Source organism: Corvus kubaryi, unplaced genomic scaffold, assembly GCF_017639235.1.
Source record: "Corvus kubaryi isolate FWS band 111438036 unplaced genomic scaffold, C.kubaryi_AGA036_p1.0 37354, whole genome shotgun sequence".
Taxonomy (NCBI): Eukaryota; Metazoa; Chordata; class Aves; order Passeriformes; family Corvidae; genus Corvus; species Corvus kubaryi.
In genome coordinates this window covers 3,810,439-3,824,777 of record NW_024581116.1, presented here as the reverse complement: position 1 = coordinate 3,824,777, position 14,339 = coordinate 3,810,439, and the positions used below count along the sequence as shown (strand labels likewise).

The window sequence follows — 14,339 nt, the reverse complement described above, 5'->3', positions numbered from 1 at the left end:
AAAAACAATAAATATGGAACGGGATCATTAATACTTTAAAGATATGGAATCAGATGCAACACTTGTAGTGCTCTTCCACTCCATATTCAGGGGTGAAAAGTAACTGATTAGGGTAAAACTGAATGAGCAACTGTGACACAGAAAGGTTTTACCGTAAGGGAGAATGGCACAGTCAACCCTTCATTATTTGAATATTTTGAAAATATTCAGAACTGTGAGAGTTTCTTAAGAGCTCATGTGTCATCCTGACAGAGTGACTGGAATAATAATTAAGCATGAAGGCCCTACTCAATGGCTTTGGCAAAGCCAAGAAGTAATTCTCTAAGACCAAAGATGCAAGAATGTTTATCTTAATGTTAAAGCACAATGGTAATTCCATTAACTGAACTAACTGAAGTGTTTTTTCTGATTTTCTTCTTTCTTCAGAGCCCTTTACATTTGGTGGGGACACAGCAACCCATGGCACCATTAGGGGTCCAGTATAAATGCCGGGAATGAAAACTGTGCAGCATTGACCTTTCTTTGCCAGCCCGTGGATGGATGAACCACTGAGCTGCTTCCCAATCCCACATCTTCAGACTCTGCGTGCAGAGTTCTTGATTTCAGCTTTCAATGCTGTACATTGTGCTGTGCAAACCAGTGCAGTCATACCTGTGCTCCTCCCCTGGTTGCCCACCTCCCAGTGCTTCACTCCAAGCTTTCCTGCTGCATTCACAATTTGTGGGTCAGTTATTCACGGACTTTGCAAATCTGATATACTAAACTCGCCAACCAAACACGCAGGACAAAAAACTGCAGTGTCTGGAAGTCCTGTGTGGAAGCTGTGCCAGAACCAGCAGAGAAGCAGCTCCCTTGGGCCAGGTCACTGCTTCCTGTAGGGCGCTTCAAACCAAGGCCGAAGTGGTGCCTCATGCTAAGAAATCACATTGGTAACAACAAACAGCTCCCTGGTGCTGGTGTGCACAAAATCCAGGACAGTCTGAGCAGAGGCGTCTGGATCAGCTCCACATCCTGATAAACTGTGGTGACTTGTGTGTCACTGCCTGTGTGGGCAGGTGAAGGTCTGGCCTGCTCTGCCTACAACCAGTGCCAACTTCTTGCAAATAAAATGAATTTGTAACAGAAAAATTGCAAGCATTTGGGATCTTGTTCCACTGGAGCACCGAAATTTCTGCCGAGCTTTATTTTGCTCCACAGGATTCAGAATCATCGGTCCTTCTATGAATTTGCAGTGACAGTTTGACCATGATGTTTGGCTTCCAATAAAAAGTGATCACGAGGAAAGCTGTTGCTGCTCATGAGACTGGTTGTCTAATATCTAGAACGCATTTGCTTTCCCTACCACATGCGTTATAGAACAAATTGCACAAATGTAAGAATATTTAATCCTATAAAAAATACCTAGTAAAAGCTGTTTGAAGAAGCTGTCAAATAAGTTCAGATACAAACACTTTAACTGCTGTCAGATTCCATAAACAATAATAGCTGGCATGTATTTTCAGTCTTAGAAGTAAAGATTATTCATCATTTTAAAAGTATTTGCAAAAAAAACCCATCACACAAATAGACTTTCAGCAACAGTACAAACTATGGGAATAACATGCATAGGAAAATAACACATTGTATAATTCATTACATGGTTGGCTTACCTTCATGATGGATAGAACAACTTCAGTGATTTATATGGCTGGAAAATGATTCATCCAACTTTTAATTTAGCCCATAATGGTTAACTGTGCAAGAGTTGCAATCTTAATTGCTGTTCCAGTGTCTCTTCCATAACTGAAAGCCACTCCCGTGGATTTCCTGCGTGGTAGTACCTGGAAGTGTATATCTTGATTTTAAAATTTGGAAATGACCATAATATTTGTAAGGCCAAGCTGGACAGGCCTTTGAGCAACCTGGTCTAGTGGAAGGTATCTCTGCCCATGGCAGGGGATTGGAACTGGGTGATCTTTAAGGTCCCTTCCAACCCAAACCATTCTATGATTCTATGATGATTTTTTAAAATATTTTGCACTCACACACCTTCACCCTGATCTGCCAGAGCAGGGAGCAGGATGAGGCCACTGGTGCTGTTTTTCTGAGTCCTGAGTGTTTCTGTCTGAGCTGGCCACTGGAACCATCAGTACACAGACATTTTACACATTTGTGGATGTGTCTGCTGGACCCAGGGGTGTGGAGCTGCAGCAGCCTCACCTCTGTGAGGCTACTGGATTTAGCAACTCCCAATCAGTTGAGAATCAGCCATGAAAATACTAATCTTGAAAGGCAGGATGTATTTTCATTAGAAGTGGAAGCTTTTGGCAGGAAAGAAATACTGTTCATGGCAGAGGGATACCAAAAAAGCCCCTGAAGACAACTGTTCCTGGCTATGGGATTCCATCACTGCCCTGTGGTGGATGACAGCTCCAGGCACTCACTGTACTTTCCTAGGTGGAAAAAAACAAGGGAGATGGATTAGGAAAGCCATGTGGTGGTTAAGTGATAGAGCTAAAAGGGGTCTTCTGCCTGGAAATAATCCAGAAACTTCTGGGGGAGGGAACGACTTTCCCATGGGACAGGGTTAAATGGGCATTAAAAGGTCATCGTGATACCCTGCGCAGGAGTGGATTAAGAGTATCTAAATTATTCCTCTTCAAGTGCTTGTACAAGCTGCTTTTAAATACAGCAGTGCCAAATTTCCATGGGGGATCTGTCCTCTTACCTGACTCTCCCTGCTGTTAGAAAGCTGTCCTACATATCAATAGCAGGAGTCAGAAAAAGGTTTTATCCATGCCATTACCCCAAGACTGTAAGCAGCAGAATATTTTTAAGACCGCAGAGAAATAAAATGTATTTCAAGCTACCTTTTTTTATTTCTACCTTCTCTATCAAGTCTGGATGTTAAAGGGAAAGTAGTGGAGCATCCCTCAAAAAACATCTTAGAAAATGTAATTGTTCCTCCTCCAGACATGGCAAAGGCCAGATCTGCTTGAAAAATTCCAGTGTCTAAGTCAGTGAAACAATGGTAGGAGTTGTCTCAATGAGACAGGGAATCTAGCGTTATGAGGAATGAGAAATAAAACTCTGTTAAATCAATTTTCCTTTAATAATTGTATATCAAAGAAGGGTTTCAGGGAAAAAACCCCCAAAAAACAATGAAACTAACACATTCCAGCCAAATCTTTTTTGATACTTTTGAAGAGACTATAAACATTTTCCCTGAAATCATGAATTTCCTGTGGAAGTATAAAACTCCTGTAAACATTTTGAGCTAAAATTGTTGCCCTCCTGCAAGTGAATCTTCTCCAGTCAGTGCAGTGACAAGATCACCCACAGTATCAGCAGCCACCTCCCAGAATAATCACAACTTCTTTCACGTCTTCCCTCTAAAGAGCCTCCCTGAAGGCCCCTCTCAAGTCAAGTGTTTCAAGTGGTCTTTCTCTTTTCTGTGCCACTGATTGTCACAGACCCCAGAAGTTTAGGCTTAGCATGTACACCTCCTCAAAATAGCTGTCTGGGGACTAAAAGATAGGGCTGTGGCCATTGAGAGGTGGGCTAAAAATAATGATTTCCCCTCAAAAAGAAATTAATTTTAAGGCCCTCGCTCTGTGCTGGGCTTAAACACTGTGCCAAGCAAAACTTGACTTAAGCATGTGTTTTGCCTTAAACAAACTCTTAAAATGGATCTGGGGAATAAGAATGGATTTTGATTTAAGCACAGGCTTAAGTGCTTTGCTGAACCAGGGTCCAAAAGCCTCAGTCCCTAACCTGTTGTTTACAGTTGGTCTTGGCATCTGTGTTGTAATTTTAAGGACATACAAAGGTTAGTGGAAATACTGAAGTGGCTTTGCTCATTTTAGGTGAACCTGGCACACATGGAAGGATTTTAGGAAGCATTTATAGCCCAAACCAGGAGGCTTTGTTGGCATCAAGCATCTTTCCCAGTCATTTGGTACATTCTAAATGTGCAGTTCACCACACGGCAAAAATTACTCCCTGTCCGCCATGTGGTAGAAGGGGAATTGGACACAGGAAAGGCATTCAAAAGATAGAAAGCACTTAATTGCAACAGCCAAGGAGAGGCTTTCATCATGTGGCCATTCTGGATGACATTGGACATGCGACTGATTGGCACAGCATTATTTGGGTTTTTCACTTTGATCATAAAATTACCAGGAAAGGCTTAATGGAGTTATAAATATCTTGTTTCCATGAGAGTCCTGGGAGGATAATTATAGCACTGAAGTCTTTGCAAAGATAGAGCATTTATAAAATGATATTATCTGAGGTCTCCAATGGATAATGCAGGGAATTCTGCACTCTATTCCCAGCTCCCCTATTGACTCACTGTGCTCTTTGGGTGAATCACTTCATCCCTGTTTCCTCACACAGGGGTAATAATGACAATTACCCACTGCTGCAAAGTCTGTATGGCTTAAAAGCTGTAAGTGTTGCTCCCACTCATCAGAGCACTCCTGCCTGGTTATTGATAGCAATGGCTGTCTGGAAGGCTTTGGATGAGCTGCATGTTTTCCTGATGTGTGCTACTGGTAAATTACACTACTTGTAGAGTTACAGTCAAAACACTCAGGAGAAATATTTTAAATGACTTAATTCACAGCTTTTAAGATGATGAAACAACTGTATCGCCCAGTCTTCAGAAATACTTTAATGCAGAGCTTGGCATTTAAAGACTATGGACAAGTTTCTTGTTGAGTGAAAAGACATCTTCCTTTCATAAAACCAGCCCCTACGGAGGAGCATTACCTAGAAAGTTGAGTAGCATCTGTCTGTGAGTAGGAACTACACCTATACTCTAGCTTTCCTAAGCTGCACTAGGCTTTACCTGCTCTAGAGAGTCCATACATCATCTTCCCAGCTTTGAAAAAGGCAAGTGATGAAGGAGTGATGGCAAATGAGCAAATGATTGGGCCTGAGCTCACGTGGGATACCTTGCCTGAAGGGCCTAACATGGATTTTGGTTACAAAAACCTGAACTTCAGTGCTGGAGAGGAGATCCTACATCTCCCATGAATAGCCCTGTAACAGCCCTGGCTGTGATTGCAAACGGCTCCTGATAAATTTGAGAGAGATCAGAGCTCTCCAGTAGTGGATGGGCCTTTGGAGCTTGCTGTGCCTTTTTGCAGTGGACAGAAACAAAAAGGAGCAGATTCCTACCTGGAATGAAGTAGAACTGCAGATCAGGAAATGGAAATGTCTTACCAAGCACTGAAATGACATTTCTATATGAATAGTCCTGACAACAAAATTGCCCATTTTTCCAAAATAGAAGCTCTTGATCTGGAGTGGGTGCATTCCTGGGGTGAAGGGAGGAGGAAAAGGCAACCTTATTACTTTCAGGAATCTGCAAAACAAACCAGGAGAGTCTGAAGACCTAAATTCTCTATATGGGCATTCTGCTTCCAAAAAGCAACTTTTAGGTAGTCTACAAAGGCAGAAAACATCTTTTTCTGAGTGCATAATACTCCGATCATGTAATCACAGCTGGGCAAAGAAATCGAAACCTAAGGAGGATCGTGTTCTCACAAAGTGTCATTAGGGAATGAAAAGACTTAGCATTCCCTTTTTCCAGGGTCCTTGCTCAGAGGCAATTACCAGTGATTTCTGTGAAGATCTGACCCAAATAAGAGCCAAGAGAGGCTCTGTGGATGTGGTCCCTCAGCACTGCATGTCCAAACTACTCTTGCTGTGGGGTCTTGCACTGGTAAAGCAGGATCCAAGTTGAAGATGGGGCTCTGTCACACCTTCCTCTCAAAGGTCCCAATTGTAGCCAGACTTGACTCTTTTCAATTAAACACAAAAGTTTCACTGGGTTCATAGTGTTGGTTTTTGTAACTGCTGACACAGATCCACAGGCAGTTTCAAGGCACTGGCCTTTTATCCGGCCTTTATTCTGAAGCCCATCAATGCTCAGAAAAGCATTAAGTGTGTCCTTCTGTTCACTTGACACCACAAGAAAATCAAGTGATTTCCATTATTGTGACATGGCCTCCTGAATGTGATTTCCAGGTTAAAATGAATAAGCAGTGCAAGATACTCAAAGAGTTCTGCTCTTTAAGTAATTCACTACAGCTGGAGATACTGCCTTTGATGCTCTTCTGCCCAAATCTTAGTATTATAATTTACTATTTTAAGCTTGTTTATAGAACTGGAATAATATGCAGATAAAAAAGGATAATTACTAGGGCGTTTTCAGGCATTAAAGCTGAGGTTTGAAGTTCCTTTTTCTGAGAAAATAAACCAAAGAATGTTTTACTATCTGAAAACCTGGCAACTGGTTTTACTTACCATGAAGTGAAATCAAGCACCCCTTTGTTAAAAGCCAGTTTCATCACAATGATCTGGTTGTTCCTAAAAATAATAAAGAGGCCTGAATCAGCAGGAGATGGTTTTATTCTGTCCTTTGGGTATTATTCGATATACCTAAATTTTTCCAGCAGACTCTGGCCTTGCAGCCTGGTTCAGAGGTTGCACATTCAGGCCTGTGGGTCTGTAGGAAATGAGCTCTCTACACACCCTCAAGCCAGGACAAATCCAAGTGATTTGTTGTAATCACATCTGCCCTGAGTTGCCACACTTGCACCTGGGAAGGTGCATTTATCCACCCACACAGAAACATTCCAGTGTTGGCATCTTGGTACAGGGGTCAAAAGTGGAAGCTGGGCAGAGGTGGGAGCTGGGGCTATCCTGCCTGCTGGGCTCTGAGCTCTCACAGCCTGGGGATGTGCCATGCCACTGGATGTCACAGCAGGCTGCTCCCCAAGGTGGCACTGGAGCAGGTAAAGGACACAATCAGACTAGAGGCCCTGCTTCATCTTTCCTTTTTATCTTCCATTTACTGTTTCTGTCCTCCCTAGGGACTTCATCAGTGTCCTTTTTTCCCTTTCCCAGCTCAGCTGTAAACTCAGCTTACATTTTCCTTCAGGTTTTTCAGATATCCAGGCTGCCAAATACCTGTACAGCTTTAAGCTGGAGTGCAACACTGCAGGGGTAAGCCTGGCAGATCAGTGCCTCAGTAGGAGATAACTCCTGAATGGACTGGCTGTCCTTTCTGGAGCTCTGTCACACTGCTGGGAGAGCAGGAGGAAGGGGCAGAGCCTTCCCTCTGGCTGATGTGGAAGGAGGACACTCCTTAGAGGTTGCTCTGCTGCAGTGACCCAGTGCCATGGAAGCTGGGACTGCCCAAAAATATCAGTGTCAGCAAGACCGTTTCCATTTTGCCATCCCCAGTATTCCCCTTGCACCAGGGCTGCCAGGACAGGGGCACTGGCATCATCCACTGTCAGTCACTGATGTGATCTCTAGAAAATCAGTGCTAAAATATATAAAAGCAATCATATAAATACAAGCATACACAAAGATAAAGTATGTAAGCAAACTGTGTCTTAGTAGAAGTGTTGAAAAATTAAGTTTTCACTTTTAGGCACAATTCAGGCTCAAAAATATAGTCTCAGTTGTTACTTACCTTCTTGAGCTGCTTATTTTCTATTAACTGAATGTGTATGTGGTGTCATGTGCTGACTAATAACACAGCCCTCTGCTTCCCATGATACTCCAATTATGCCTCCAGTAGTCACTTAAAAGTGTCAGAATAATGAATGAAAATTTCAGAGAAGAAAAAGAAACACAAGAAGCCTAAAGATTATGGATCATACCTTAAGAGACTGAAACATATGAATTTTTGTAACGATCTCTCAATATAAACAAAGCTCCTTAAAATGACATTTTGGAAAGCCTTCCTGTGTCAATCTCCGTAATTAAGGATAAAGATTAATAAAAGGCAAAGAAATCTTGTACAGTGGACCTCTCCATCAAACCTGTCTAGCACTGCTTCAAAACTAGGGCTCCTAAATTCTACTTTTCAACAATTAATAAACATTAATTACCACACTATTTGCCTTATAGGAGTAAATTGTGTCTTGCAGTGAATTACATTCTGTGGCCTTCTAATTAGAACATATAAAAATAGAATTTCTGGTAGCTTTGTTTTCTTAGTTGCTTACATTCTGAAGTAAATTAAATAATCTATTCATAAGCTCAGTCTGTATTTAGATACCTAAATAAGCATCTTGATTTTTCAGAGCACCTACAACTCTGAGAGTCACACAGTGCTTCTGAAAACCAGGCCATTTATTTAGGTGTCTATATTTAGGTACATGAGTTTGAAGCATTTGGCTTGAGGTCACATAGCTATGGCTCATTGCATTTTTTTATTTCCATTTGGGTCACAATGGGCAAGTCACTTCTAATAATTCTCATCACAAATATAAGAAATAGCAGGAGAGATGGTAAGAATTACTTACTAAAAACCATCATGATGCTTAGCACTTCCTTAAAATACATGGAGTTTCCTTCACAGAGAATTAAAATCTGAAAAAAGATAGAAATCAGTGCATCAGAAAGGTAAGACAGTGTGTTTAGAGACTGAACTTATGTTGTGGTTAAACTGTGCTCATTTCCTGGACTGAATTTTCTGACATCTTTGTCATGGCCTCTATAACCTTGTGACCATTTTGACAAGCCAGATGTCTCAGCTTCCTGTATTTTGACTGGGCAAATCCTAGAAACCAAGTGCTTCTACTTGTTAACACATGGCAGCAAACCACAGTTTATTCTTGAGGAATTTGGGCTGACATCATCAGTCATGCTCTTGAATTGTGGCTACACCTCCAAGACTGCCTTTGAATTTGCACAGTAGCTTGTACAGGCCTTGACCTTAATGAAACATTTTGACCTGAAATAAACAGTCCAGGACTCTGCTGACAAAAGATCCCTTGGAAAAGGACATCAGGAGGAGAACACAAAATTTTAAAGAAACAAGGAAAAAAATTAAAACCTTGTATTTCAGCATCCTCATTCAAATGTGAGAATTTGCATCTGGCCATAGTATTTCAGATCTGAGAGAGCTGCACTTGTACTGTAAGAATGTTGTTTGTTACAGAACAAAAGGTTTGTGTTTTTCTTTCTTGAAATGGAGGTTGTTTTAAAAGTCAATGAAACCTGGTTTTCCCCTTGATCTATCATGCATCTAGGCTGAAAAAACATCTCTTGGTTAAAAATATTCCTTCAACAGAAATGGGGACATGCCATTTTTGTTGTCTTTAAAGCTGAGGGTTAGCTACAAGATAGTAAAGCTCTGTTTTGTGGGACCTTATGTTAGGGAATTTTTGCAATGTGAAATCAAAAAGCCCTTTATTTTTTTCTGACAGCTCTCATTCTCTGAAGTAGATGTAAAATGGAAAGATTCTTTGTTCCTGTTCTCATTGCCTTAAAAGACATGAGCTCCTTGTCTGACCTCTGTCTGCTCCTGAAGATGCTTAGAAACAACAGGGATGTGCCAGAGAGGGGATTTAGGGAGCAACAGAGCCAAATGCAGGGAGTGTCCCCCTGCAAAGGCGGGAGCTCAGGGGTTCCAGAGCAGTGCCACAGGTTCTTATAGAATCACAGAACGGTTTGGGTTGGAAGGGACCTTCAGGATCATCCCATTCCATCCCCTGCCATGGGCAGGGACACCTTCCACTATCCCAGATTGTTCCAAGCCCCATCCAACCCGAAGCTAAGCACTTCCAGGGATGGGGCATCCACAGCTTCTCTGGGCAACCTGTGCCAATCCCTCATCACCCTCAGAGGGAAGAATTTCTTCCCAATACTAACTCTAACCCTGCCTTCCTTCAGCTTAATGTCTTTTTTCTTGCTCTACCACTCCATGCCCTTGATAAAAGTTCCTCTCCAGCTCTCTTGTAGTCCTTTTAGATGCTGGAAGCCCTCTCTAGGTTCTTCTTCACACTTGCCTGATCCCCACAGACCAGATTTGGAGAGAACAGACATCCCAGCTGGAGCATGTGCTTCCCTGCATCTCCAAGCTCCCAAAGAAAACAGCTCTGGCCCATGATCAACCTGCTCGTGGAGTAACGTTTGCAAGGGCACTACAGGCACTGGCATTTTACAGAAGGTGAAGGATAGTCTCCTTTCTTGCAGGAATTTTTTATTTGTGCAATTATTATTCCTGTACCCAGATCTATATAAACTGCTCTGTAGATAAAAAGCAAAAAGAGTGTCTGCTTTGCACCTTTTTGCTTTTCTCTGCAATGTGTATCAGCTAAGCTGCTCTGCAGTTGCTGTGCACACACAGACACTGGAGAGGTGTCGAGGCAAGGCTGTCTCACTGCCCTGAGTGACTGGGTGATGAACTGGCAGATGAAGTTCAGCAGTGGTAAGTGCAAAGCAATGCAGACAGGAAAAAATAAACCCAACCACACGCACACAGACACTGGTTCCAGCACTGCAGAAGATCTGGAGACTGAAGTGGAAAGCCCTCTGGAAACATCAGTGTGGGACTAGGAAGTGGTCAAAAAAAGGAACTGAATGTTAAGAATCAGTAGCTCCCCGCTTAGATGATGAGGGGACCCCCAGAGTCATTGGACTCTTTAGCCCCAATGCTCAGAGTTAGTCAAAGTCCCTTGGCCAGACAGCTCTTGTCTATTCCAGATCCGGCAAAATTCAACAGCCATTTTAGCAGAATCAAAGTTTCAAAGTAGTGTTTTCTTGTAAAATTAGAAAGGCTAGAGAGGATGGTGATAAAGTCTCCCACTGAAAACAGAGAAAACCACATGACACTGAAAGAGAGATAGCTAAAGGGAAATCCAGTTAAAGGCTAGAAAATGATCACAGAATAGTTTGGGTTGGAAGGAATATAAAAGATCATATAATTCCAACCCTTGCCATGGGCAAGGACACCTTCCACTAGACCAAGTTGCTCCAACCTGTCCTTGAACACTTCCAGGGATGGAGTATCCAGAGCTTCTCTGGGCAGCCTGTGCCAGGGCCTCACCACCCTCATTGGGAAGAACTTCTTCCTAATATCTAATCTAAACCTGCCTTCTCTCAGTTTAAGGTCATTCCCCCTTGTCCTGTAATGATGGTGAGAAGGTATATATAAATTTATATATAAAATAAATTTACTGCCTCTGTAACAAGGGAACACCTAAGCAGGGATAAGACTTGAAGTTGTTTTTACACATAGTGAAGAAATATCCTGTCACAGCACATTGTGGAAAGCAAAACCACAAATGGGCTCAAAAAGAGATAAGAAAAACTCCTAGAGAACAGGACCACTGGTAGCTACTAAGTGGAGAAACTTGGATTTAACCATGAGTTCCAGAAATCTCTGCCTCCCTAGTTGCTGGAAAATTATAAGGTAAATGGGAAAATACAGAGCCTATTTTTACACTGATTTACCAAGCATCCAGTCTTGGCTGCTGGAGACAAAAGACATAGCTAGATGGATCCAACTGTGTTTTTTATATTTTAAAAGAGTAACAGAAACAATCAAGATTATAATGCTGATAGAGTCAACATTAATTTTACTTGCTTTATCCACTCTAATCTCCAGACTCAGCCATTTGCAAGAAATCATAATCCGTATCTGGCCAAGAAATTTGGGATTATCCCAGTGAGCAGAAATGTAAAAGATGAAGTACTGACTTCTTCAGCATCCACAGATTTTCAGGCATTACTTACTTGTTTCTTCTGAAAAAGGGAAAATTTGTCACCAAAACATCTGCAGAGGCTGCAGGACTTAGCCTGGGTTTGTATTTTGATGATCAGAAACCAGGGTAACATGGTGGGGGGGCAAAATCTTTTGGTTACAGTGCTTCAGTTGTGTTGAAATTCCCTGTGGCTGCTTCAGCACACTTGAGAGGCCACTTTTGCTTACAGATTAAATCTGGAGATGGGAAGCAGGTGCAGACTGAAGATAATGAGCAGCTCAGGATTTGAAGGAGACTGGCTAAGCCTGTGCTCTGGGATATCAGTAACAAACTCCCACTCAGTTCTGTGGGATGAGCTCACAGCACTGCTTGTGGATCCTGCAAGTAGCAGCTGTTTTATCACCTCCTTTGGTATCCTTTCCAGAATTACAGCTTCCTTCAGGTTTTGGCACTCTACCACTGCTTGGGTTGTGGGAAGATGGCCACAGCCTTTAGGAGGCACAGGGTGCATGGCCTGAACAGCTCTAGGGTAAAGGGTGGGATTCCACAAAGGACCTTCTCTCAATTGCTCTTATCCTGTTATTTTGGCAACACCATTTTTCCATGTCTAAATAATATATTATTTTGTGACCTTTCCTAATAGAAATCTTTAATGCTTGTAACAGGGGATGTTAAAATCCTGCAATTGTTGCCATTCTTATAATTATCTACTTTGAAGGACATTTTACTGCAAACAGTGGAATTCAGGGTTTTTTTCCCCTTCATCTTAGCAATAGTGCCTGGATGCATATAAACCTGAAGTGCTGACCTTGGCTTTCCTGATTTTTCTTGAGCATGGGTTAGCTTGCTCTCAAAACTGTAGAGATTCCTATTTTACCACAAGGAAAACACACGCTAGGGCAGCTTCATCCCAATGAAAACAATTCTTCCCAATATGAAAATTAATAAAAATTGAGACACAAGACACAGTTAAGAGGATGGAGATAAAAAGGCACAAGGAAATTTTATATCATAAAATGCAGGACAGAAAAAGCCCAGTGGATGCTCTTCCTACTCAGAATATTAAAATAACACATCATGCAAAGGGAACACACATAAATGGAGACAAATGAAAATATCCTACCAGGTTTAATTCCCAAAACAAAAACCAACAAGCAAATAATTTGATTTTAAAGCTGATTAGTTTATATAGTGACATTTTTGGTTCCATAGCTCGCTTTCTTTTCTGTGTAATGCCTAAAGCAGTAAGATCATGGTCAGGGATTGATATTTTAGGCACAAGGGCAATACAATGAAAATAATAATTACTATTATAAGTTACCTATTATCCATTTAAAAATAAAAGTAGAACCAAAGCAGAAACCCTGAAAGAAGTCTAAACCAGATATGCATAAAGGCATAAGTCAGTCCTTAGTTAAGGGACCAGGAAGAAACTCTTCTGTTTCAAGTACAACAATCTCCAGGGCATTGCTTTTTGCTGCCTGCAGAGATGAGGTGGGATATGCTATTGATTTCATTCTTCACACCATTTATTTTCTGTTATTATTGGAAAGTGCTGCTATAAATGGCACACATCTTTTTATATATTTTTAACTAATGGAGAGTTATTCCTTACATAGATTTTCATAGGGTATTTAATAATTACATGGGAGTCATCTAGTTCTTCATTTCATTCTATAGATTTTCAAAGCCATCTTTACAGAAACCTATTTACGTTTCTGTATTACCCTATTGATTAAATCCCTTTGTATTACATTCCAAAGCAAAGAGACCACAGAAAATCAGTGTTAGCCTCTGACGTTTAGCAGCCTCGGATGTGCAGCTGGAAGAGAGAAAATAGCCCTTCCTTTAATAAAACATGCCTTGGGGGCATCTGAGGGCTTTCTCTTCTTTTTAAAATCATGACCAGCATCAGACTTTTTCTATTGTAAATGTGATGTTCCTTTAGAGCCCTATAAATGTCCCTTCTGGTCTTGTCCATAGTGAGGAGATACCCCTGATTCACCTGTTAACCTGAAGAACTGGATCCATCCCAGATGGAGCTGGCTCCAAAGCACAGTTTGGGTGTTGTTGGTCAGAGGTGGGAATGGTCTTGGGAGCTCCATCCTCCAGAGTAATTAGGACCCCTACAACATCAGCACGAGAGGGGCCTGAAGGGTTGTCACTAAAACCATGGTGAGGTGCCCTGGCACTGTTTGGCCACCCATCCTACTCTGTCTGCATCCCATCCCACCTCTCCCCTACGTTATCCCATCCCACCTCTCCCCTACGTTATCCCATCCCACCACCCCTTCTCACTCCCATTCCATTCCATCTCATCCCACACCACCTCCCCCCTACTCCACCCTATCCCATCCATCGTTCTTGTTCAAATTCCATCCCATCCCACCTTTTCTCACTCCCATTCCATCCCATCCTGTATGTCCCCTACCTGATCCCTCCTATCCGACCTCATCTCTCCCTTACCTTACCCTAACCTACTCTGCATCTCCCTACTCCATTCCACCTGACTTCACCCAATCCCACTTATCCTCAGGGCGGGGGCACCGAAACCTTGAGGGAGAGCAGCTTTGCTGCGAGAACACAAAACACTGCCTGGTTCCTACTGCTCCCTGTGTGCTGGGGTGTCATGAGCTCCTGCCCCGGCTCACCTGTGTCCCCTCACTGCCCTGTCCCGCTCACCTGTCCCCTGTCCCCATTCACCTGTCACATATCCTCGTTCATCCCTTGTCCCCACACATGCCCTGCCCGGATCACCTGTTCCCACTCAGCTGTCCCTGTACATCGCCCGTCCCCTCACGGCCCCCGCCCGTCACCGATTCCCGGCGCGTCGCCGTGGGAGCT

At 42.4% G+C, this 14,339-nt stretch overlaps 1 protein-coding gene and 1 long non-coding RNA gene across 9 annotated transcripts in view; one reads left to right on the top strand and one right to left on the bottom strand.

Moving 5' to 3' along the window:
* The window catches only part of LOC121666843 (24-hydroxycholesterol 7-alpha-hydroxylase), a 26,424-nt gene extending 25,140 nt beyond the window's left edge, over positions 1-1,284 (top strand). For all 7 annotated transcript variants that reach the window (XM_042032820.1, XM_042032818.1, XM_042032819.1 and 4 more), the window contains one exon: positions 427-1,284. In XM_042032820.1, the coding sequence (XP_041888754.1) occupies positions 427-498 (72 nt within the window). In that variant the 3' untranslated portion in view covers positions 499-1,284. The remainder of the gene's footprint in view (positions 1-426) is intronic.
* Positions 1-14,339, bottom strand: part of LOC121666845 — a 16,182-nt gene extending 1,843 nt beyond the window's left edge. Inside the window, exons 1-6 of one of the 2 annotated variants that reach the window (XR_006016814.1) lie at positions 14,253-14,339; positions 13,501-13,621; positions 8,310-8,376; positions 6,295-6,357; positions 5,164-5,350; positions 1,650-2,432 (exon numbers count right to left, since the gene is read on the bottom strand). This is a non-coding gene — a long non-coding RNA (uncharacterized LOC121666845). The other variant, XR_006016815.1, reaches the window with a different exon arrangement.